Source organism: Camellia sinensis, chromosome 13, assembly GCF_055761805.1.
Source record: "Camellia sinensis isolate YWXY chromosome 13, ASM5576180v1, whole genome shotgun sequence".
Taxonomy (NCBI): domain Eukaryota; kingdom Viridiplantae; phylum Streptophyta; class Magnoliopsida; order Ericales; family Theaceae; genus Camellia; species Camellia sinensis.
This window is the reverse complement of record NC_138973.1, coordinates 2,886,622-2,911,744: the sequence shown is the minus strand read 5'-3', so window position 1 is coordinate 2,911,744 and position 25,123 is coordinate 2,886,622. Positions and strand designations below refer to the sequence as shown.

The window sequence follows — 25,123 nt, the reverse complement described above, 5'->3', positions numbered from 1 at the left end:
GTTTATGAATGTATAATGCATGTAATCCCTTCTGTAATACAAACTATGTTATATCAAAGTGTACCAATTATGTTATATTCATTTCTTTTATAGGTTGGATTATTTGTATTATTTTGGAGGTGTTACAAACATCATATCTATGAACTCAGTGCTAATCTTTCTCTTATTTTGGTTTTCTTAGAACCTGAATTCTAGACAAAACAAACCCCTCTATGTTGCAAACCCTAGCAAACTTTTGTCATCCTCAACCTAACATATGCAGTTGTGTTGAGTAAAAGATTTGATTTTTGCATTTTAAATAATATACTAAAGTTAGCATCTTACATAAAGTATAATTACGAGACAAACTTTTGTATATACATATTTCAAAAAGAATAGTAAAGTGTAAAATGTATGCTCCAGCAACATATATATAAATTGTAATCATGATAAAGTTGTTTCCCTCACTCTCCTTGAGTCATAAAAGCCTTACTAACACAGTCTAGCCCGATTGCCAATACAAACTGTAAAGCATTTGAGGTTGTTTGTATACCTAAACCTATTCTTTCTAAAAAATTTATCCAATTCCTGAACAACTTCTAATGCATCTAGCCTATTGCCATGGAGACAATCAAGTGTCAGTCTAATAGTTTTTTTGCCTTTCTTCTTTGAACATCCCGAGCTTAGCAAACTTTTGTCGATCAAATTTTTCAACTTAGGCTCTTCATTGATTATGTTTTCCAAGTGCTTTCTGTTTCTGTGAGAATACGGTTTTTTTGTCACAAACTGCAATAAGGTGACGCCTAAGCTTTAAATGTCAATCATTGGCTTGACAAACTCTACAATGAAAAAGAAAGTAGATAGGGCTTTTTATAGTTTGCTATATTAACAAGAATAGACATGTGGAAAATATTTGTTTTAAAAATTCATAATTAAGAAGGGGAAATATATATGCATATGTTGGAAATTTCAGTAAAATAGTATTCTAATTTGGTTCTGAATGTTTTTTGATTTTGAGGTTTCTCATTAACACTTTTCTCCTCACTCCCTAATTAGGTTAACCCCAAACACCCCCCCTTCTCTAGTGGTAAGTAGGTGCACTCAGTTTCGTATTATTATTTTTACATTAAAAATCTTACCATTTGCAAGTGTAGTCCATAGTTTATCTTTTTCTTTTCTTCATTTTAATATCAATCGTATGTGATGTTTTCTCCTTTCAATTATTTTCTTCCCCAGTGCTACTAACAATTGTTGTTAAGAGGCATTTAGATTTGTATCAATGGTAAGTTGCAAATATAGAACGACAATAGAAGAGAGAACCATTGCTTAGAAGGTATTAAGATGTGTGCATGTGTATGCATATGTATATTTGCAAGGTTATTGTACATTAATACAAAGTGAAGTTTTGAAAAGTGCTCTTCGAACTAGATTTTGAAGTTACACCTACATGGTTTTTATGCTGAAATATTTTAGTATTCTAGTTGAAAAAATGAACCATGCCGCTGAGAGGTTAGTACAAAGTTGAATTTGACAAATTATGAACATGGCATTGTGCTAAGTTTTATAATAGCCTTTTTAATATATATATTATATTAGTCTTCTATGAGTTGATGAAAAGTTGTAATCATGTTAAGGAATAAGATAAAAACGTTATACTTCATGTAATTATGTATTTGTTGTTAGAATCGTACGATTCACTATTCAATTCATGATTTGTGCATAAATCTATACGAATTTATTGATGAATTTGTTCTGATATTAAAATCGATGGTTAATCACACGATTCACTATTTGATTCATGTTTTACAATTTATTGTGTCTTGAAATTATTGGGTTTGCCAAATTTTTATCCCTATTTTCCTTATTTTTTGAGGGGGAGAAAATGTCATAATTTAACTTCTATGAGTGTAGTACAAAAATAATTAACATTTATGCATGATTTGTTATTATTTTGGTTTGATAGGATTCAATTAGATCAAGTCAAGCAAAGGTTTAAATATTAGCCATTATATATTAGAATCGGAGAATTCCGATATTGTTATTATCAATGATGTATTGACAAATACTGATTGATACATACCTCGATACTGTCATTTAAAATCATGAGTTCAAATAAAAAAAAATTGTTAAAATACATTATGTTTTTGAACTAACTTGCATCTATAAAACAAACATGGTTTAATATGATTTAGGTCAGGAAAGTTAAATCCAGTGATTCCATTAGATGATGTAATCATGCCTTTATATAACATAATATGTATGAAAATTAATTAATTTTTTAAATATATATGTGATTGATCAACATAATATTATTATTTATATTGTAATCCATGTTGAATTTTACGACTATTTGACTTACAATTTGTAAAATTAAAATTTTGATTCATGATTCAATTACTGATATGATAAGTTGTGATTTATATGAAACCATAGTAGTGTCTATATTCTGTCTAGGTGAAGTAATGAAATAACTGATGTGGTATTGGATATGACATATTTATAAGTAATATTATCTATTGTGCGTTATCAAAAATGAAATAACTAAAAGAAATTACTTCATGGTACCTCGAGTAGCTGGATACATATATCCCATTGTGCCACTTTGATGTTGATCTCCTGCTCGAATTATTGACCCAGAGTCACAAATTATGGCAAAGTCATCCTGTACATCAAAATTCTTTATTCTTTATTTCTTATTTATTTATTTATTTATTTTTATTTGTTTTGAAAGTTAGGAGCTAGCTTAAAAGGAAACTATCAATTTTTACTATTCCTTTTTCATAGGAGTATTGTGGAAAGGTTTCAAATCAAAGCTAATGTACCTAGCCCAACAAAATATTGTCGGGTTTAAGATCTCCATGTATAATGGCAGGAGTAGCACGCATATGAATGTGGTCCAAGCCAGATGCAATGCCTCTCATAATCTTCTGCACTTGAGCCCATTCTAAAATTGTACAACAACCAATTATTAGTGTAAGGTTAGAATATGTATATTAAAAAAATGAGTGTTTCGACATGGTCTTGTTTGATATCACTTATAAGTCATAGCTTTATAAATTTTTAGCTTAAAAATTTTAAATGAAGTTATAAATATGTTTATTGTAGCTTCTGATAATCTGCAAAAATAATTGAACTTGTTTGGTTAAATAAGTTGCCTATAAATTTTTTTTTTTTTGTAGTACAGATATCTATTACACCCTCAAAAGTCTTGTTTAATAAAATTTAAATGTAAAAACTCAGATATGCGACAATTAACATTAAAAAAGATTAGATATCCAAGTGCATGCTACAATTTTACAAATCAATTATCTAGATAATTTTTACAAATAGATTGGCAAATTGTCGCGGCCTAAAGAAGAGAGGGTATGATATTTTTACATTACATCATGAGGGTTTTTTTTTTTTTTTTTTTTGTCTACATAATTTAAGGGTTTCAAATAAATTGAAAAAAAAAATAGATTATAAGTGGTTCCAAACAAGTCCTTATATCATTGTCATAATCATCAAATGGCAAGAAAATTATGAAAAATAAAAAACAAAAGAAAAAGAAAACAAAAGAGCAGTTGTACACGTAAAAACTCAAATGGAGAATTGCATAATAAATGGGTTCTATGTTTGTAAGCAAGCTTAAAACCAATAATAAATATGAATGAAAGAGTATTTGACACAATAGTTGCTCGTTATTGTGAACTTATAATGAAGATACATACACTTCATTTCTATTCTTCTAATGAAAAGCAAGATTTGAAGAAAGCACAAGTCTTTCTTTAATAGAAGTCAACTGTTTATTTGTCATTAACAAAAGAAACAAAAGATCTCTTGCCTAAATTGTGGGTTACAAATGCAGGACCATAAACCAAAGGATCTTATTTTGCTTTTGACATTAATTTGAAAACAAAACATGATGCAGCCCAGGCCTATAACCAAAGGATTTTAACTGTTTTAGATTAGACCAAGCCCTTGTATAAAACAAGAGTACAAGGCTACAAGAGATAATTACCTCAATAAAGGAATGTAAATTTGAAAAAAAAAATGAAAATGTTATAAAGAGGTATGAGGCACCTAAGGAAGAAGATGCATCTAATATTGAGTGGTGAACATGACTAATTTGAACCATCTCTACACATGAAATGTAATATTCTATTTATGGTTTTGGACCCTTTAAAAGACAAACAATCAAACCAACGGATTGAAAAACGGTGTTTAAATACATATCCAGTTAACATTCTGTAAGTAAATAGAGTATTTAAAAAATACATATCCAAACTCAATATTTTCTAGGTACGAGGCACCTAAGAAAGAAGATGCATCTAATATTGAATAGTGAAAACAACTAATTGGAACCATCGCTATACATGAAATTTAATATTCTATTTATGGTTTTGGACCCTTTTAAAAAAAATAAAAATAAAAAAAGACAAACAAGCAAATCGAAGGATTGGGAAACGGTGTTTAAATACTTATCCAGTTAACATTTTATAAGTAAATAGAGTGTTTAAAAAATACATATCTAAACTCAACATTTTGTAGCTATGAGGCACCTAAGGAAGAAGATGCATAATAGTGAACATACAGTACAAGAAAAAGCACCTTTGGCGACTAAATTTTTAGTCGCCAAAAGTCCGTTTTTAGTCGCCAAAAGTCGACTTTTTACTTTCCCCGACTAATTTTTTTAGTCACTGGTTTTGTCGCGTATAGATGGTCGGCAGAGGTATTGGCGACTAAAACTTTTTTAGTCGCCAAAAAGCAGCTCTTTCGCGACCAACATTTTAGTCGCCAATAGTGATTTACTCTTTTCAAAATCATACATTTAGCGACTAATCCTTTAGTCGCCAAAATAAAGACTTTTGGCGACAAATAATTTTAGTCGCCAAAGGTGCTTCTGTGAAAAAAAAAATTACCAACTTTTTTGCTTTTTCTGAGATTCGAACCACGGACCTTCTACTTTGTACACCTTTACCAACACACTCCCTCCACTATGCCACCACAAGATCACAAGAATATATATGCAATATATATTATTTATATAGTATATTGACCCGTATTAATTTAAAACTATTTATATAAATATAATTATTTTTATTCAATATTAATTTATGTAAAAAATAAATTAATTATTAAAAAAAAAGGGAGCCACTTTTGGCGACTAAAGTTTTTTTTAGTCGCCAAAAACCTTAGTTTTGGCTACTACCAATAATTTAGTCGCTAAGAAAATTAATTTCCGTCTAAAAATAACCACTTTCAGCAACTAAACTGATTTTTAGTCGCCAAAACCGCCACTTTTGCCGACTAAACTCAATTTTAGTCGCCAATTGTCCACTTTTAGCTACTAAAAATCTTTTAGTAGCCAAAAACCTTTACATTTGGCTACAACATTTTTTTTTTGTCAGTAAAACACCTACAATCGGCGACCAAACCATTTTTTAGTCGCCAAAGCCTATACTTTTGGCTACTAATCTTTTTTAGTCGCCAAAAACCTTCACCTTTGGCTACTAAAATTGTTTTAGTCGCTAAAACCCATGTAATCAGCGACTGATCTGATTTTTAGTCGCCAATAAGTACACATTTGGCTACTAAACTGTTTTAGTCGCCAAAAGTCTTCACTTTTGGCTACTAATTCAATTTTAGTCGCCAATTGTCCTATTTTCAACGACGAAATTTACATTTTTGGTCGCCAAAACTGCTTTTTGTTGTAGTGATAACTAATTGGAACCATATCTACACATGAAATGTAATATTCTATTTAAGGTTTTGGACCCTTTAAAAGACCAACAATCAAACGAAAGGATTGCAAAACAGTGTTTAAATACATATCCAGTCAACATTCTGCAAGTAAATAGAGTGTTTAAAAAATACATATCCAAAATCAACATATTGGAAGTAAATAGAGTATTTAAATACATATCCAAATAGTGTTTTAATGCATATCCAAACTCATCATTCTAACTTTGAGTGTTTAAATACATATCCAATCAAAGATTAGCCTAGACACTACAAATGTATGAAGCCCAATTTTAAATTTGAATTCTAATGACCCAAACTCAAATAATGCCAAGAAGCCATGAGAGTATCGAAACCCATTCCAATTTTCCATCCTATAACGTGCCCCTTGAGAGGTTAAGGCCACAACCTGATTATGAACACTTAAACCCATATTGTAACCCCAAAACTAATGTCAGCAAAAATAATAGATTAAAGGGTAAATTACAAATACACCCCCTGAGGTTTGCTTAAAATATAGATTGCCTCCTATGGTTTGAAAAATTACAAATACCCCCTTATTAGAATTTTTTACTTAACGGAATTAACTAAAAAATGAAATTCATAATTGCTCTAATATACAATAATAAAATTAACTAAATTATTAATTGAAACATATTTTTAATATCATTAAATACTGTTAATTGACTTGATGATTTATTAATAAAATGGATGATTTGTTATAAAATTAGAAATGTCAGGGGCTGAATGTAATTTTCAAAACTACAGGGGGCGATTCGTATTTTAATCAAAGCTCATAAGGTATATTTGTAATTTACCATAGATTTAAAATTCGTGAAGAAAAACAGATCATTGATTCACGAAAACAACACATAAGACATGGATTGACATGCACAAGATGTAGGAGAATTGGAAATTTTGGGGGCTGAGGGACACACAGGAGGCAATAGAGAGACTTGAATCCATGCAAATTTCTCTTCTTCTTTTTTTCTTTTTTTTTTGTGTGTGTGTGTGTGTGTTGGGGGGGGTTTGGGTTGTAGAAATCAAACTGAGCAATAAGAAATTGTGTAGACAATTAGGAGATATAAAGTTGGAGTTGTAAATAATTAGAAGAGCAAAGAGTATAAAATAAAATAAAATAAGGAAAAAGGAATGCATGGCCATGGATGGGAGAAAAGAAAGGGTAAAGGATGAGAAAAAGAAGGTGCCACATGGGCTTTTAAAATTCTGAAAATTTTGAGAAATTAGGAATGGGAGATTGAAAGCATAAGAAGCCTCACTATATTTGTATAATATATAAGATTGCAGGTACATCTCAGAAAATGCCTAGGCCTCACTATATTTGTATCGTATTAAGAGAATAAAGCTAAAGCCTAGACAACAAAAAATTCCCCGAATATGGGATTCTTGAACTAGAAGCAAAATTAGCTAGACAAAAGCTTATTGCATTTCTTGTAGAGTAAGCTCAGAAAAAATAAAAATATATTGGAACAGAAAATGCAACTAAGATCCTATACCCTGCCGAGTGTTCATATAAAGAAATAGCATTGGTAAAAAAAATGAACATGAAAGGAGTGAGAGGTTACCTAAGAGCTGGGACACTTTGCCAATATATAAGCAGGCAGGACATAAGCAAAAGCACCAACATCTCATAACAGTGAAGACAATCCCGGAAGAATGATGATTCAATTTAGAAACACTGGCAAGATAGATGCAAAAGCGAGGCTAATCACAATGGGAACGAGAAAGAGAGAGAAAGAAAACGAGAAAAATGATCCCACGGAGGAATGAATAGGCTTGAATAAGATTAGAATGAAGAAACATCCAAGAGAGAGAGAGAAGAGGCATGATTGAGGAATGGACAAAAGGAAGAGCACAAGTCAAACATCACCTCTGTTATGCACATACCAAATGGACCGAGGAATAGAAATAAAATAATAACAGAAACCTAGTGAATCTTCTTCCTGCTACAAACTAGACAATAAGCCATTCCCTAAAATTAATCTGGTCGGAATATTCCATGAGAAGCAAATTAAACTGGTTTAACCAAGCAAAACAAGGAATAGATGTTCAAAGGATTCTGGAGCAAGCCCATATAAGAGACATTTAGAAATTGGAGAACATCTCTTAACTAGCACGGACCGTCAAAGGTAACCAATGCGAAATCAAAAAGCTATTGAGATAGAAAATAGTATGCAAATTCAACTTAAAAAGTCACAAGAGCTAGCGAAGGGTCAAATCACCCTGGGAAGGCTCCAACCTAGGAAATAGGCAGGGAAAGAATTGCTTGATAAATAGATGGGCAAAACATAGAAGAAATAGTAAGATTTTTCACCAACAGAATATAAGACTTCGATTGTTGGAAACTAAAGAGGAGATACACAAGAGAGGAAAAAACAAGCATCCAATTATCCACAGTATGGTTTCTAGTACGCAAACTAAAACCCACCTAGCTCAATGTCTTCCATCAGTTGACAATCCATGTATCACGCCCCAAAATTTGGACAATTAAATATTAAATTAGGACTAAACCCCAATCAATATTCCATCATCCAAATCCTAGGGGTGAAACAAAAAACTAAAACGCCAACTAAACCATCCACCATAATCTCATTACTAACAAATACCTCAACATTTAGTGCCAACAACTAGTCAAAACAACTTAAATAAAGTACGGTTACAAACCATTTTAAATTATTCCAATACTAAAGTTATAAAGAGAATAATAAATACATAGACTAATATCAATCCTAAGCTCAATAAAACAAAAGAAGTCCAAACGACAGGTCTAACACTATCGTAAATCCACGTCACCACCGTAGCCCCAACTAATCCTGCAAAGGAAGCTCAGTTGCGCTCAAACAGAACACACCCGAGTTGCCAAGAGACAAAACGGGTCAGTATACAGGTATACTGGTATGAGTACAAGATTTAACACCCATGTGGCTACCAGACGCAAACCAAAATACATTAAATTCTTACTACGGAACAAGACAAGTAGTTCCAACCGCACCAAGACGAATGGGTAGTTTCCCGAGATACGGTGGCATTTAGTTTCTTGTCCGTACACAACGAAATATAAATTGATTATAAAATAGACAAAATAGAAATAAAAATATGGTGGGTCAGCCCTGCATAAAAAGTTAGTAAGACCCACCATCCTGCAAAACAAATAACGTTGGTATAATTTAATCATAAGTAACTTGCTGAAAAAAAATATAAAATTATACCGTTTCATACTTAAATAATTCGAATTCACCAAAACTCAAAGAACGAAAGTTGTACAGAATCAAATTTCCTAAAAGACAACATGAATGAATTTAACAAAAACTAAACAGGTTAAGAGAAAACTTGATATAAAAATCTAGACAGAATTCAATCGAAAAATCTGAAGCTGAAAATGAACAAAAAACTGCCCTAAGATGATTTTTTTCGAAAAATTTCAAAACACAAAAAGTGTGCAGAATAATGTTTTACTTAAATTTACATGAAATCAATAAAAATGAGCTCGTTTTGTGGGTTAAAACAGCCTATAAATCTGCATTACCAAAATGAATCAAACCGACAATAACCAAGGTCATCAGATTATAAGTTCTAATCGATCTTTTTAATAAAAAGGTACAACACAAAAGTTGTCCAAAATCACGTATACATGCCTCTGCTCAAATTTCATAATTTATCAAGATCGTTTACTATTTTTTTTTATCATGTACATAACAGTACCATACACACTATACTAATAAATTCATAATTAAATTTTTTGTACCTTAACTCCACCACTTCGGCTCTCCCCTTCCGGCCTACACATATATCCCATGTGTCACCCGTATACCTAACACCGCTCCGAAGCCAAACTTGCACGGGGATATCGTCCCGAGTTAGACTCACACTCCCCGAATGGTTAGCATATACGTACGCGCGCAAATCAAAGCACCCGTTTACTCATGAGAACGAGGCAACAATATATATATACACAACATCTCACACATGAGAATAAACATAACAATGCTGAGCCTAAGGCATTCAAATAAATCTCATAATCCTCACTTTTTTTTTATACACTCTTTCTCACCATCACTCAAATAAAACAACAATCCATGGAGTCATGGTGGAGTATAAGGAATTTATCTATGGGTTCCTAATTAATTTTAAATTTCATATAACCATGAGTGTGATTACAACAATAAAATAAATCCATATAAAAATCCTAAATTTGACATACCCAACTAATCAAAATAATTAAATTCAATCAATAAAAACCCTAAACCTTACATACACAACTAAACAAAATAATTAAAATCAGTCAATTATCTAAGAACCCTAAACTTTACATACACCACTAGTTAAAATAATTAAAATTAATCTATCGTCTTTATGTAAACACAAAATCAAACTAATATCAAACAAATAGATAAAAACAAGAATTAAATATAAATCAAGGGAAGTGGGTTTTGTACTCACAATACTTTATTGAAGATCAAAGAATATTTAGAAAACTATTAGAGTCACCAAAACAAAACCCTAATCTTTCCTTTTCTTCCCTCTCCTCTTTTTTCCTTGCTGCCGCCCCTTTCTTTGTCTTCTTTGATTTCTCTCTCTCTCTCTCACAACTTGGTCGTCTCTTTTCCTTTTGATCTCCTAAACCTAGTTTAATACTTCTATGTTATTATATATATAATAACCCAAGAGCTAGTATAACCTAATAATATTATACTATAAACCTAAATCTCAATATATAATAGCTTAATAAACTATAGTATGTAGTAAATTTATTAATTACAACATTAAATACCTTAGATATCACATTAAACCTTATGTAGCCACCCAATTAATAATTACATCATTAAATCCATTAAATATCACATTAAATCTCATGTAACCACCCAATTAATAATTACAACATTAAATCCATTAAATATCACATTAACTCTCATGTGACGACACAATTAATAAACTCAAAAATAAAATAAGATAATAATAACCATAATAATAATAAATAATGACTAAAGAAAATTAGGGTCGCTACACCATGCATCACAATATATTCATTGTCTCAACAAAATGATGGTAAAGTGTATTAATATTCAAAATATTACAAACTTATTAAAATAATATTCAAAATAAAAAATTTAGTATGTATGTACACACCCCTTTCAACATGACACTTTAAATTGAATATGAACAATTAAGCCACAAAAATCACCACTCTTGAATTATTGGCTCCTTTTTCAGTTCACCATCCCCACACCCTCTTCTCCCATATACACCATTCAATCCATAAAGATGCCCTTAGTGAGAACACACTAGATTTGCCAATATGTGAGAGAGGGCAAAATATTGTAGGTAAAAATTGTGAATAATGATAATGAAATACCATCCAAATTGTCATGGAGCGAGCCAAGGGGGCAAAATGGATATACGAGCAACAATTTGTCGTTATCAGCGTCCTCCGCATAGCCAATCAACCTGATCACATTGGGGTGACTGCACATGGACAAGAATTGCACCTTAGCCTGTCAATCAATATAAACAATATTAGAACAACATAACCAAGTTGAAATAATGATGAAAACAATATTAAAACACATACCATCCACATCTTCCTGGTTTCACTTTGTCTGTCCTTGGATACTTTGACAGCAATCTCTTGTTTGGCTAGCTGATTGATATTTTGTTCAGAAATTTTTCCTTTGTACACTTTTCCAAATCCACCCTGACCTAACTCATGGCTGAAATCCTCAGTAAAAAAACGCAACTCGTCGAGGTCAAAAACCACTAGTGTGTCTTGAAGCTGAGAACCCAAATTAGCTATAAAACAAAAAAAGGAATATGAATCATAATAAATAACAAACATTGAAGAGCACTTTAGATTAAAATAAATAATAAAAAAAAATGAATCGTAGCGGTAAAAAAATTCTTGTGCAGACAGTGGACAACATATGTAATATAATCATAAATTTCGTGACAAACACTAGAATATATCGTAACTTTCCTAACCAAAATGATTCTACAAATGGCTTATAACATTTATATTATATGGTTCATATATAATATTGAAAGGGAGATTAATGATCTGACATTGGGCCGTGGAATTAGCCAGACAGATTGGGCCGAACGAGGTTGGGCCGAGGTATTGGGCTCCGAGATTGGGCCGTGATCTTGCTCGGTAATGGCAAAGGCCTTGTGGAACCGAGCTACCTGATTTCGTTGGCACGGAGACCGAGCAGGTTAAGGTTCAGTCAGGTAAGGGTTCCACAGCTCGCGCGTTGCTCGGTTGTAATACACGCGCCCTCAGCCCGGCACGACCAAGTTGATCAACCTCCATCTCGGCTTCGTTGGAATGCAGTCGAGCACGGCTAGAAATGAGCCCGGTTGGAGGAGCATTACGCTGTCAAGTGCGCTTGGGCTTGAAGTGAGTATGGCCATTGGTAGCCGAGATAATGTTGCCCGGCTGCCGAGCTCCCAGTAGAGTAGGCTGGCAATTGGGTTAGGTGATGCTCAGCAAGATTTGTGCTAACAGATGGGATAGCAGAACCACGTGTCGAGAGATCACTGGGAGTAGATTTGGGGCGCAGAAGGTATATAAGCAAGTCTGCGCCCCCACGCTGGACACAGGACATTTTTTGGTGAGATAAACACTAAACACAATTCTCTCCCTTCTCTCTATCTATCCCCTAGTGTGTGTTCTAACTTGACCGTCGGAGGGGTTTTCCGGCCACACACCGCCGGGTAGCTCACCGCCTTTGTGTACGCAGGTGATCGGATAGAAGCGGAGCTTGGAAGAAGGGAGTACGGGCTTGCCTGAATATTTGCTCCCCGTACAAATATAATCATAAATTTCGTGACAAACACTAGGATATTTATATTATATGGTTCATAACATAACTAAAATAATTTGTAACTTCCAGTTGCGAAGTACACACCATAAAATCGTTGATTCAAAACTTGTATCATAAAAATTCAAAACTTTCTAATAGAAGAGGTGCATAGTAGCATTGTTCATGTATGAATAAATGTAGACATGTATGCTATGAAGCACGAATACTTCAAATAGGGTGACATATCTGTATTGGACACTGATACTCCTTGGATACTCGTTGATACGTATCAAATACTTATTAATTGAATTTTTATTAATTTTGGAGTATCGAATACTTAATTTTGAAGTATCGGATACTCCAAGTCATGTATCACTTGTTTTACAAAATTAGAATTGTAGCATTTCTTGTATACTATTATAATATAATATAATTGCAAGAATAAACATAAGAATATTTTTTTAATACTTTGTTTAGTTCTTTGATAAAAAGAACATAGTGAGTTAATAATAGAATTTGTCAAATTGATGTATCCTAATTGTTTCATGCATGTCCCCTATAATTACATAGAAAGTAAGGATTAACAAGAGAATATAACAATAGTAAAATTAAATATCAATAATTAAATAAGGAAGTAAACTTTAATACAATATTTTTTACTAGTGCCAAATGGAAAAGCACATGGACAAGTTGTAGATTGTTCTATTAATGTAAACATATTAGACTTGATATTGAAATGAAATGTTTGCAAGACTAATTGAAAATTTAGAAGGTAAGCAAGCTAGTAGGTTAAATTAATACATAATTCTTAAATGTCAATGTTTTGCATTATAAAATTGCATTGTGGTTTATCAACATTCTTTAGCTTATGTGTAGCTCACTACTAATAATTTTAAAAAATATATTTTTACAAACATATCCTAGTCGTATGCATATCCTTTTTTTTAGGGTTTGTCATATCGCCATATCTGTTTCCCGTATCTATATCTGTGCTTCCTAGCTATGTTATGCTGACTCTTCAAATAAATCAAATACCCATATCAAACACTTGGATAAGGGTATGGAATATACGTTGGATACTTTTCAACGGATACTTCTTATATAATTGTCTATGACACTACTATTATATATACATATTGTTGTATAATTGTTATAAATGTCTTTTTGACATTGTAATTTACATATCACACCATTTTATTTTACATACTTGATTGAAAATATAAAAATTAGACATTTTTTTGCCGAGTAAGCATACCCTTAAATTTATAGTTTGATGAGTCCGACCTCTAGATACATACCTGCACCCGACACCAATACTCAAGTCCATGTAACATAGCTTCCTAGCATGTATGTAATCAAAACATTTATGTGATCTTAACCTACTACTCATATATACAATATATATATATATAAGTAATGAAAAATTGTAAAGCAAACATTAATTTCAGGGTATTCAGTAACATGTGACGAATAGAATGGGTGGGCGTATGAATGTATAAGGAATGTATATGTATATACCTGCCATGTGTAGAGCAACCTTGTCGGTCTCTCTCTCCTTCAATTCCCAAATGAAATCTTGTTTCGACTACAAAAAAAATCACATTTCGCAATATATAAAATTGTCACCAAAAGTCAAAATTTTGTTGCTAAAAGTTTTTTGCAACAATCACAAAATTGTCACCAAGGTTGAGGCCAAAAGATTGTTGCGGAAAGTTTGGCAACAAATTTTGAAATTTGTCGCCAAAAGTCAAACAAGCAGCGACACTATTTGTTGCCAAAAGTTACCTTTAGCGACACAATAATTTGTTGCCAGTTGTTACTTTTAGCGACACTAATATTTGTTGCATATTCACCAATGCAAAATTCAAATCACATTCATTTAACCTTTGAATTTAATTAACAAATAAAAATCCATCAACTAATCCAAAATATAAACCAAATTCATTCAGCAAAAACAAGTTTCTAATCCATTCAACAAAACATATCTAAATATCCAAAAAAATTCAAAAAAATCCAACCCAATTATTCAAGCACAATATAAATGTCAAAATACAAGTGTTTGATTACATATTACTATTCAATAGTCTATTTCAAAATATATCTTGCTCCACGAGTATATCTCCATCATATATCTATAAAAGAAAAAACAAAAAAAAAAACAAAACAAAACGGAAGTAGTCATAAACATGTAAATATAAAATATAGAATTAGTATTGTTGCCCCCTTGGCACTTTCTCTAATATAATTTAATTTTACCTATCAAAAAATAAATAAATAAACACAATTCCTAAAAAAAATTCAGAATATAGCTTTAAGTCTTCAACTTTCTAACCTTAATCGCAGATGCAACATTACTAGTAGAAGACAGCACCAAAAAATAAATAAATAAATAATTAAAAATTTAAAAAGAGTCAGACACTACTAGGATTCAACGGGTTAACAGGTTAATATTCCCAGCATTAATGTATGTTGCATGCATAATAGAATGCACTCTATTACAACATTTGGGACTAGACAAAATAACCATATTCACTCTGAACACAAAATTGAGCAAAATCGAATTAAAACCAATTGACAAATGTCATATCACCTTTTGGATTAGACTAAGCTTTGGGCTTGCTATAGGACAAATTTCATGAAACAGCCTTCACCATCTTGGGCTACATGAGCTCTTTTCCTATTTGATTGCAGTATTTTTTATTCCATAAAAGTTGAATCCACCTCAACTATAGGAATGTAGTTCACTTGTGCAGAATCTATCTGGTTGACCTTAACAGTGAAACTACAAAATAGCTTTTTATATCCTATAAATTTATATCTTCAAATGGATTAGTTTGTACCAATCAAAGTGTACATTACAAAAAAAATTTCTTCTTTAGTGTATTTTTCTTCTTTAAATCTTTTTTTTTTTAACTGATTATAATTCAACTTCCTTTTTTATTGGTATATTTTATTTTTTTTTCAAAATTTGGGATCTATATTTCACCTTGTCACATTGGAAGCATGAGTAATGGCAATTTGAAACTTTTTGTACCTCACTAACATGGTAAAAATTGGATAACTTGTGCCTTGTACTTCCTTTTAAAAAAATTTGCTGTGATTTCATCATTTAATATAAAACGTAACCAGCAAAATGACTAGAAAAAGTACTGTGTAATTGAGATTCATCAAGTGTGAATTTCATCATATATATTAGGGGTGCTCACAGTTCAGGTTGGGTCGGGTGGCATCCCATCCGACATCCACCCATAAATAGGGGGATCGGAAAAAACCAATCCATATCTGTCCGCCTAGTTGGCGGATGCGGATGGATGCGATCAGTTTGTCTGTTTAGACTTTACAAATTTTTAGCATTTTTTCAGCATTTTTTTGAACAGAAGAAATATATAAAACAAATTTTTTTGAACAGCAGAAATATATAGCAGTTCTCTCAGTTGAGAAAAGCACAACATTGAATGAAGTAAAAGTTAAGCTTCTTTGTGCAACAAACATTCATAGCCAACTACAACTCAACCGAATCAAGCACAAAATATATTCCAAAATGCCATAAATCAAAATCATTCACAAGCCTGCCAGTAAAACCACATTGGTCTGTTGCTACTGCATTTTGAGACCCAAACATTCAAACAAAAACAAAAACCATAACCTATGGTAGATGCACATATAAAAAAACATGCATATGTATAACTATTAGATAGACAAATCATAATTAAGAGTTAACTAGATTGGAAGTATGATAGTTGTCAAATCAGAATTCGAGTTGTGAATCAAAATGGCCTAGTACCAAATAGCAAATCAAATCTAATTATTAATTGTAAAGATTTGATCACTTTTTCTTAACATGAAATATTTAAACTTAAATCAATGAAATATTATTTTGAATGATAAGCACGTGATCTAATAGATTCTTAACTCAGGTTCCCAGGAAAGTACAGAGAAGAGTCGACTTTTTTGTAGCGACTTTTTGGCTATTTTAGGGTGTTCCCAAAACAGCCCTAACTACTGTCCAATGGGCAATCATTAGTATTTCCCTATAGAGAATATGCACAATAACTCAAATTAAACTACTTCGGACCTTGGACAAAGTTCTTTCTAGTTACAGACACAAAGAGTTGTCAAATGGTAGCCTACTGTATCATGTATCAAATCAAAATTGTTTTGTTCCGTGTCATAAAACAAATCTCAAAGAACTTGGATAATAAGCAAAAACATTTATTAGATGAGAAACCAAATACTCAAACGTACCATGAATATGACACTCAAATCTCATTTATTTAAACAAATCGAAAAATACAATAAAAGTTCATTTTCCAAAACTATTTGGAGGGCATATGTGTGTGCAAATATGCATGTGCTGGTGTGTGTAGCTAGAAGAGCTTCACTCATCTTTAATGATTATAGCACATATTATCCTCGATGGATTCTCATATCAATAAGAGTCAATTTCTATCGATAAAGAAATTTCATGAAGAAAATAAAACATCTTCCTTCTAAGATTGTCAATTTCTATCGACAAAGGATTCTTGTATCAATGAGTTTATTACTTGGAACAAAAAGGGGACATGGTACATCAAATGCTCTAAGATGCAATAAAGTAAATGTAAACATATTTCCTTAAATTCATTTTGTTCTTCAAATAGAACCAAAGTCCATAAGGTTCATCGATCACAATAGGTCTTCTCTGCAAATGCAATCCATCATTCTAGACTATAATTGCACGAGATAAATGAGAAACGAAACGATTTGAAACAAAAGGGCTAGGGTTTCTACAGATCTGAAACAAAGAAGCTTATTAAACAAAACGAAAAAAATCTGAAACGAAGAATAAATGGGCTACAATTTTTACAAAAAAGAAGTTCAAAAAACCATAAAATGAATGAGTATACAGGTCAGTGGTTGTTTGGACGAAGAAGCTTACCGATCGAAGAAGTTCTTGAGTCAATCAAGCTATGATTTCTAACCTTCTACAGCGAAAGGAGTTCTCTTGAGTTGGCAATTCTAGGGTTCCATCCATTCTATGTCTTTACTAGCTTTTATACTTATATGAATGGTGGAGATCCTTTTATTTCTTACCATAAAACTCGAGTCACTTATTATAAAAACCTCATTCACCAAACTGTTTACCATATTGCTTGCCTCAAATTAGCCAAAAAATCTACTAAACATGCTCAATTTATTCGATTTCATACCATTCGAAGTCACCGTAATCTACTTGCTCATTATATTAATTGTGTTGATTATCATATGAGCAAATTAGCTATTCTCAGTGGATACTAAATTCAGTTCACTTGTTCTAAACAGATGTCTAGTCAGAAACCTTTGAGGCCTTCCAGCAAGGCTCTCGTTCCTTCTAGTCACCCAGTTCCTCCTTTAGAATTAGTCACCAGATATCATCCTGTTGAACTAGTCAACCGTTACCAAGTTCTTGGTAATATTCCTAAAGCTAGTTACTCATCTGCCCTTGCTACTGACCCATTTGCTTCTTCTTCCCAGTCAGTTACTCCTTACCCTCCTAATCCTATTAAATCAGCCCATTCTGATTATGTTAAATTTCATACAACTAATCTCTTTTTCAAAGAACCTAGTCACAAAAATATCCATACCGTTTTTGACTTAGTCAATTCCTATTTTCCTCCTGGATGGCATTTTATTCCCTTCATCCAAAAAAGTCAGTTACTTACTACAAAGACATCATTTTCAACCATCAATCCATTGTTATTAAACCTATTTATGATCGAACTTAGTAAAATTGTGTACCATTCATTATACATTCACAATAGTCTCTTTGAATGAATAGGGTCCTTTTCAACTCAAAAATTTACCTGGTCATGCAATCCAATATAGTTATTATGACTATATTGATGCCTGGTTCAAAGTTCTTCTATATCAAAATGAGTCAAACAGTCACTCCTGGTTTCTCCAATTTGATCACAAATTCAAGTCAGAATTCCCCACTTGGTTTTTAAGGTGGTGGACTCAGTATGGGGCTATTTCAGATATTTTTCCCTCTATCTTACTTGAACAAGTCAATTATTTCTCTACTATTTTCTCCTTCAGTCCACAGCAAAAGAAATTCCCTACATTGCTCATTTTTATATCCAAATACAAAGTCTCATGGATATTTAAGTGGCAATATGTTATTTCTGATGACATAATATTTCGCCAACACTTTGTTAAATGGTGGGATAATTTCAAAGTTCCACGAATCATTGAACAAGTTCAGGCAGAATTCCCAGTCAACTTCCATGCTCCAACACCTACCATGGTCAAAGCTCAGCAGAACCTAACTGCTTCATTGTCCAAGTCATCCAAAGATGAGCTTCTCCAAATAGCTCGTCTTCTGATGGCCCAAGCCAAGTCATAGTCTGATGAAGAAGGTTCAAATGGTTCAAACTCTTCTGAAGGTTCAACTAATCAAGATCCTTATGGGTTCCAGTTTCAAGATGCTCAGGACCCATATGCCTGATACAGTCAACAGAGTCAATATAGCTATAATTATCAGCTTCAATCAATACTCTCCTTTTGAGAAAAGCTGCTGATATTTATATCTACATTGATTCTCTCAGTCACATGCCTCCACCGAAAGTCATGAACAGCAAAAGTTATAAATAGTAAAAAGTCAACTTTACTGTTCACCATTCAATCAAGACAACTCTCCAACAGTCAAAAGTAGTCAACAGCTTTAATCAATTAGCCGAAAGCAGCAAACAACACCCATGTGCCTCATCATGCTCCTTTCCAGTCACAAGGCTCATAGTAACTTCTTTTGGTTATAAAAAAGCCTCTTCAGTCAATTGTATGGCAGAGTTAGAAAATTTGAGAGTTCTCATTCCTCAAAAAAAAAATAGTTATCTCTGTAATTCAAAAAATTGCTGCAAATTTATTTCAAGTTATGTATTTTGAAGAAGTATTTGCTTCATTTCAGTAAACAATTGTAAGTGATTTATTTTGTATTCTATTTTAATTAATACTCTATTGTAATGTGTTGCTTCCGTCTCCTGTTGGTATCAGAGCCAAGTTATTGTCGTTAATGATTCTGAGTTATTGTCGTGTTAATCTGTTTAATCTATCTTTGTTGTATTCTGGTTTGGTTATTCAAGTTTCTTATCTCTTATCTGCTTATCCTTGTTTTCCACTTTGTTAGTAGCCACCCACATTCCGTCCCAATCTCAGATAAGTCCTTTGGTTAGGCAGTGATAGATATAGGGGTCTCCCGGAGAGGGTATGTGTGAAAACTTGGTACGTGAAAACATGATAAGTAATAATAGAATTTAAGAAATTGAATTTCAATAACAGAATTAAACAATGAATCGATTATTCAGAAATAACTCTTCAGTTAGCTCTAGATCATCTTCTACAATCTTAGCTCCTATTCCAAATTTGGAATTAGTAATTAATGAGGAAGAAATAGAATAACAAAATAATGAACAAATTGATTTGAGTTGGAATATCCCAAAAGTACCAATAAAGAAATTTATAAAACAACCTTTTTACAGTCATCCTTTAAAGTTAATCTTCATGTTAAAACTCTTGAACAAGTTTATGCTTTAACTAAATTTAGAGAAACATGCCAATTATTTTCTGCTAAAACTATTAGGCGCCATTTAGCCACTGGTCATAATTTTATCCACTTAGGATTAATCCAAGTAGGAATCAAACCATTAACTCAACAAGGTAAAAACTCATCTGCTCTTCTCTGTTTAAGAGATGCTAGATTTATTGATTTTAATGATAGTATTATAGGAATGATGCAATCAGACCTTCACAAACGACCTGTCCACTTTAACTGTTTTCCTGATTTTACTCTTAGTTTACGAGATCCGCATATATTAAAAGTTTTAACACTAAACTTTCAAATATCTGGTTCAGCTGCTAACATGATTGAAAAAGTTCACAATCTTGCTTTAACATATAGAGTCCATTATAAAGTTGTTAAAACCAATCTGAATGTTCAAGCTTTATAGAAGAATCCAAAAGATAAAACATTACTTATTCAAAGCAGTACAAATGAAGCTAATATTTATGTTCCTAATATGCTTAGTTGGAAATATATTACTTTACCTGACGAATGGATTACTTAAAATGAAAATTATAATCTTAATCAACAGACACATCAAGATAAGCTTAAAGAAATTCAACAATTTACTGATAGATCTGTTCATATCAAATTTAACAGAAGTCAATCCTCTAGACATAGTATATCCAGTATCCCTACTACTGAAACTGATGATGATGAAATATTTAATACACCTTTATTTAGAAAAAATAGTCATATTCATCGTAGTCAATCTTCTAACACTCGTCATAAATTAAAAGGGATTGATAATACATCTATTTCTCAAATTAGTAAACCTGTATATTCCACTTACACACATTTACAAGAAGAAGACACTATGTCTCAAGATTCACCGACTCAAACTGATTTTGAAGTTGTTACCCCTGTTAATCCCCAACTGTTAACCTTTAGCAAACCTTTTGCTCATTATCTGACTAAACTTCATGCTGAATATAAATCCAAAGCAAATAGGGCAAAACGTCATGCCTATTATAAACAATATAATGATAAGCAACAAACTAAAATTACCAAAAAATGGTACAAGTTCATGACTGAAATCAATACTGAAATTAATTTCTTTGATTACTTAGAAAATTATTATCACAAAATTAATGTAGTTACCAAAACTAAAAGGAAAACTTCTAATACTACATTTGTATCCGCTAGTCACCCTCCTTTAGAAAATATTCTTATTGAACATAAAGGTACAATTGTTCCTGCTTCTCAACTTCCCGGAGAAGAGTCATCTAATGTTACAAAAGAAGTTAAAAAAGTTATTGAACAAAATAATTATACAAACCAATGTTTAAAAACAATTGGTAAACAATTAGATAAAATTGAAACTACCTTTGATGATTACACCGATAGTCATACATCCACTAGTAAACCTCTCGATAAACCCTTAATTAATCTTCCTAGTTCTCGAAAAAGATTAAGTCTTACTACCCATGATAATACTACTGTTGAATCTATTGAAAAAATATTTACTAAATTAACATCCTCCTCTTCCACCAAAGAAGTCGAAGTTTTAACACAAGAACCAATCAATGACATTATTTCATCTGATTCTGATAATACATCAAATAATGAAATAGATCAACTAGTCCAACAATTTCAAGATACTAATCTTAACAGAATTACACAAACTAAATCAAAAGTTACTCCGACCACACTTACAAAAAATTGGTATAATCGACCAACGCCACCTGATTTGCAATTTGAAGAAACTAATGTTAATAATCGATTTTCTGTTTCTGCTAAAAAATTATATGAATGGAATATTGATGGCCTCAGTGAACACCAAATACTTACTAAATTAAATCATTTATCTATGGTTGCAAATAGTTACCTTACTAATTACCCTGATTATACTCAACCTGAACTTGTTATCCTAATCACAAACGGATTTACTGGTATGCTCAAATCTTGGTGGGATAAATATCTCACTACTGATCAACGAGAATCTATTCAATATGTTGTTCAAATGAATGATAATGGTTTTCCTATTTTTGATGAAGAAATTGGTACTAGTATACCTGATGCCATTAATACACTAATCTATACCATAGTTAAACATTTCATTGGAACTCCAACTAATATTTATTCTCGCATCCATGATCAACTTAGTAATTTAACATGTCCTACTCTTAGTGATTTTAGATGGTACAAAGATGTGTTTACCTCTAGAGTCATGCTTAGGGATGATTGTACTAAATCATTTTGGAAAGAAAAATTCATTAATGGATTACCTAGTCTTTTTGCACACAAGATTAGAGATGTCCTTAGTCAACCCATTGGAGTTATTGAATATGACAACCTTACTTATGGTGATATAATCAGTACTATTCAAAAAGAAGGATTGCGAATGTGTATCGATTTAAAACTTAGTCAAAAAGCTGCTAAAGAGAAACATAAAGCTAAATATGAATTAAGAAATTTCTGTGAACAATATGGATTACCTCCTGTTGCTCCATCCCGAAGAAAATCTAGTAAACATAAATCTTCTTACAAATATTCAAATAAATATAAGAAAAAATATACACCTTCTAAATCAACCGTTAAATTCTATACCAAACCTAAATAGAAGTATTATAAGAAATTTAATCCAAAATCAAAATCCACTAAAGATATTACTTGCTACAATTGTGGAAAAAAAAGTCATTATTCTAATAAATGCAAAGTTAAAGAAAAACTCAATCAATTACAAATCAGTGACGAAAATCAAAAACAAATATTTGATATATTTAAATTAGATAATTCCCCTAATTACTCTAGTCAATCTGATGATCCTACTCCTACTAATGATAGTTCAAATTACCATACTCCGAGTGATGATACAGATAATAACATTGAATTATGATGTAATGATACTTTTTGTAAAAATAAACAAATAAATGTACTTACTAAATCACAACAAGAAGAAACTGCTCTTATTGAATTAATTGCTAAATTAGAAAATCCTGAACTTAAACAACAATGTACTGAAAAGCTAAAATCTTTACTTATCAATAAGGATAACAAACCTAAACAAGATAAACCTATTATTAGTCTAAATAAGACATTAGAAAGATTTAAAAAAGAAAAACAAAAAGAAGTAACTTTACAAGGCTTACAAATTGAAATCAATAATATTAAACTAACTCTCAAAGAATTAAAAGAAAAAGATAAATCTTTAGAAGAAGAAATTTCAGTACTCAAAATTAATAAGAGTCTTGATGAATTTAGAAATAGTCAAAAATCCTCCTCTAAATCTGCAACTGAATCTGAATCTGGTTCTGAAACAGACCCTGATAAAGTTATTTTTGATAATAGATCTAATGAAAGTAATCGCCTTAATTTAATAACCCAAATTAATATTCAAAAATGGCATTCCAAAGTTAAATTAGTTATTAATGATTTTGAAATAGAAGCTATTGCATTAATTGATACTGGTGCTGATTTAAACTGTATTCAAAAAGCTTTAATCCCTACTAAACACTTTCACAAAACTACTGAACAATTAAGCTCTGCTAATGACGGTCAAATGCATATTCAATATAAATTACCCATAGTTCATATTTGTCAAAATAATATTTGTTTTAAAACATCCTTTGTTTTAGTAAAAAACCTAACTAATAAAGTCATTTTAGGTACTCCTTTTATTTTTTTTATTATATCCATTTACCACTACTGATCATGGAATAACCACACATGCATTTGGTCAAAAAGTGGTTGACAAGTTTTCCTTCTAAGATTGGTAATTTCTATCGACAAAGGATTCTTGTATCAATGAGTTTAGTACTTGGAACAAGAAAGGGACATGGTACATCAAATGCTCTAAGATGCAATAAAGTAAATGCAAACACATTTCCTTTAATTCATTTTGTTCTTCAAACGTAATCATATTTTTTAGCCAATAGAGAACAGTTGCTCCTTTCATTTGAAAAATTATAATTTGATTCAGGGCATCATGTGAGGTACTTATTCCATTCTTATTGGTTAGATTTTTTTATTAGTGTAACGTACTAAAGTATTACAGTCAATTCATTAGACCATTCACTTATCAAATAATGATAGAGCACAAACTAAAGTTGCACCTGAATCACCCAATAACTTCTACATTCATTCTCATTTCACCAACATCACCAGCATTGAACCGACATGCATTTTGCATTGAATATTTACTCGATAGATAGAGAGAAAGAGAAAGAGAACAGGAATCCAACCACATACATAGAATAATAAGAATAGTATGCCAAAATAACACCTTTTTTCTTGTGTCCTTAGCTATTAGTATATTCTCTAGACCCAAATAAACACTCCATTGATCACAACTTCTTAAAACAGATTTATGACAATTGGATACACTTATTTTTTTGTAAAAAAAACAACCTCAATTATAGCGATCCCAATTTTCCCTATTTGTATCTGTTGTATTCCGGACTTTGGTTCCGTGGAGCTGGTAGTTGTATCTACCTTGTTGTCATCCTTTGATTCCATTTGTTTTGAGTTATAGGTTGTGTTGGGCTTGGTTGTTACAGGTTGGTAGAGTTTTGGCTCCCATTGTTGTTGCCCAGTTTTTGTATGGTCCGCTCGAGCGGGTCATTCTGCGCTCAAGCGTGGTTTACACCCTTCCAGTATTTCGTGTCCCTGCAAAACTTCTGCAGGTGTGTTTTCTACACTTGAGCGGGTTTACTGCGCTCGAGCGGGTCGCGCTCGAGCAAGCTTGTTGGAGCTCGAGCGGGTAGTTCTTTTTCAGAAAAGTTCTGGGAGATGAAAATCTACGCTCGAGCGGACCGGTTTTCGCGCTCGAGCGGATGTACTTTATTCTTGTGTCTTGGCGCTCGAGCGGGTCTTCTTGCGCTCGAGCGGACCTAGTTTTTTGTTCTTGAAGTTCGAGCATTATGTTTTCTGCTCGAACGAGAATGTCGTATAACAGAGGGCAGCTGGGCATTTTTGAATCATTTTCTACACTTCCTCTCTCTCTCTTACTTTTCCAAAATGCCATTTGAGAGCTTCTCTCTCTAGAACCTTGCCTTCTCTCTAGGTATTGATCTAGTAAGAATTGTTT

The 25,123-nt window shown here is 32.0% G+C and overlaps 1 protein-coding gene across 1 annotated transcript; it reads right to left on the bottom strand.

Annotated features, from left to right (window-relative positions):
• Positions 1–2,801: 2,801 nt before the first annotated feature.
• On the bottom strand, positions 2,802–14,043 carry LOC114281923 (serine/threonine-protein kinase PBL27-like). Its single transcript, XM_028224507.1, has 4 exons — positions 14,037–14,043; positions 11,291–11,508; positions 11,075–11,213; positions 2,802–2,923 (listed from the first exon to the last, which is right to left on the bottom strand). Exons 1-4 carry the CDS (start codon positions 14,041–14,043, stop codon positions 2,802–2,804), a joined length of 486 nt encoding a protein of 161 aa, XP_028080308.1.
• Positions 14,044–25,123: the final 11,080 nt, after the last annotated feature.

Excerpts from the sequence above, each read along its gene's own strand:
- LOC114281923 (XM_028224507.1), bottom strand. Across the intron at positions 11,214-11,290 it reads AAACCAGGAAGATGTGGATG|GCTAAGGTGCAATTCTTGTC; the intron begins GTATGTGTTTTA and ends ATTGATTGACAG. Across the intron at positions 2,924-11,074 it reads GCTCCATGACAATTTGGATG|AATGGGCTCAAGTGCAGAAG; the intron begins GTATTTCATTAT and ends GTACAATTTTAG.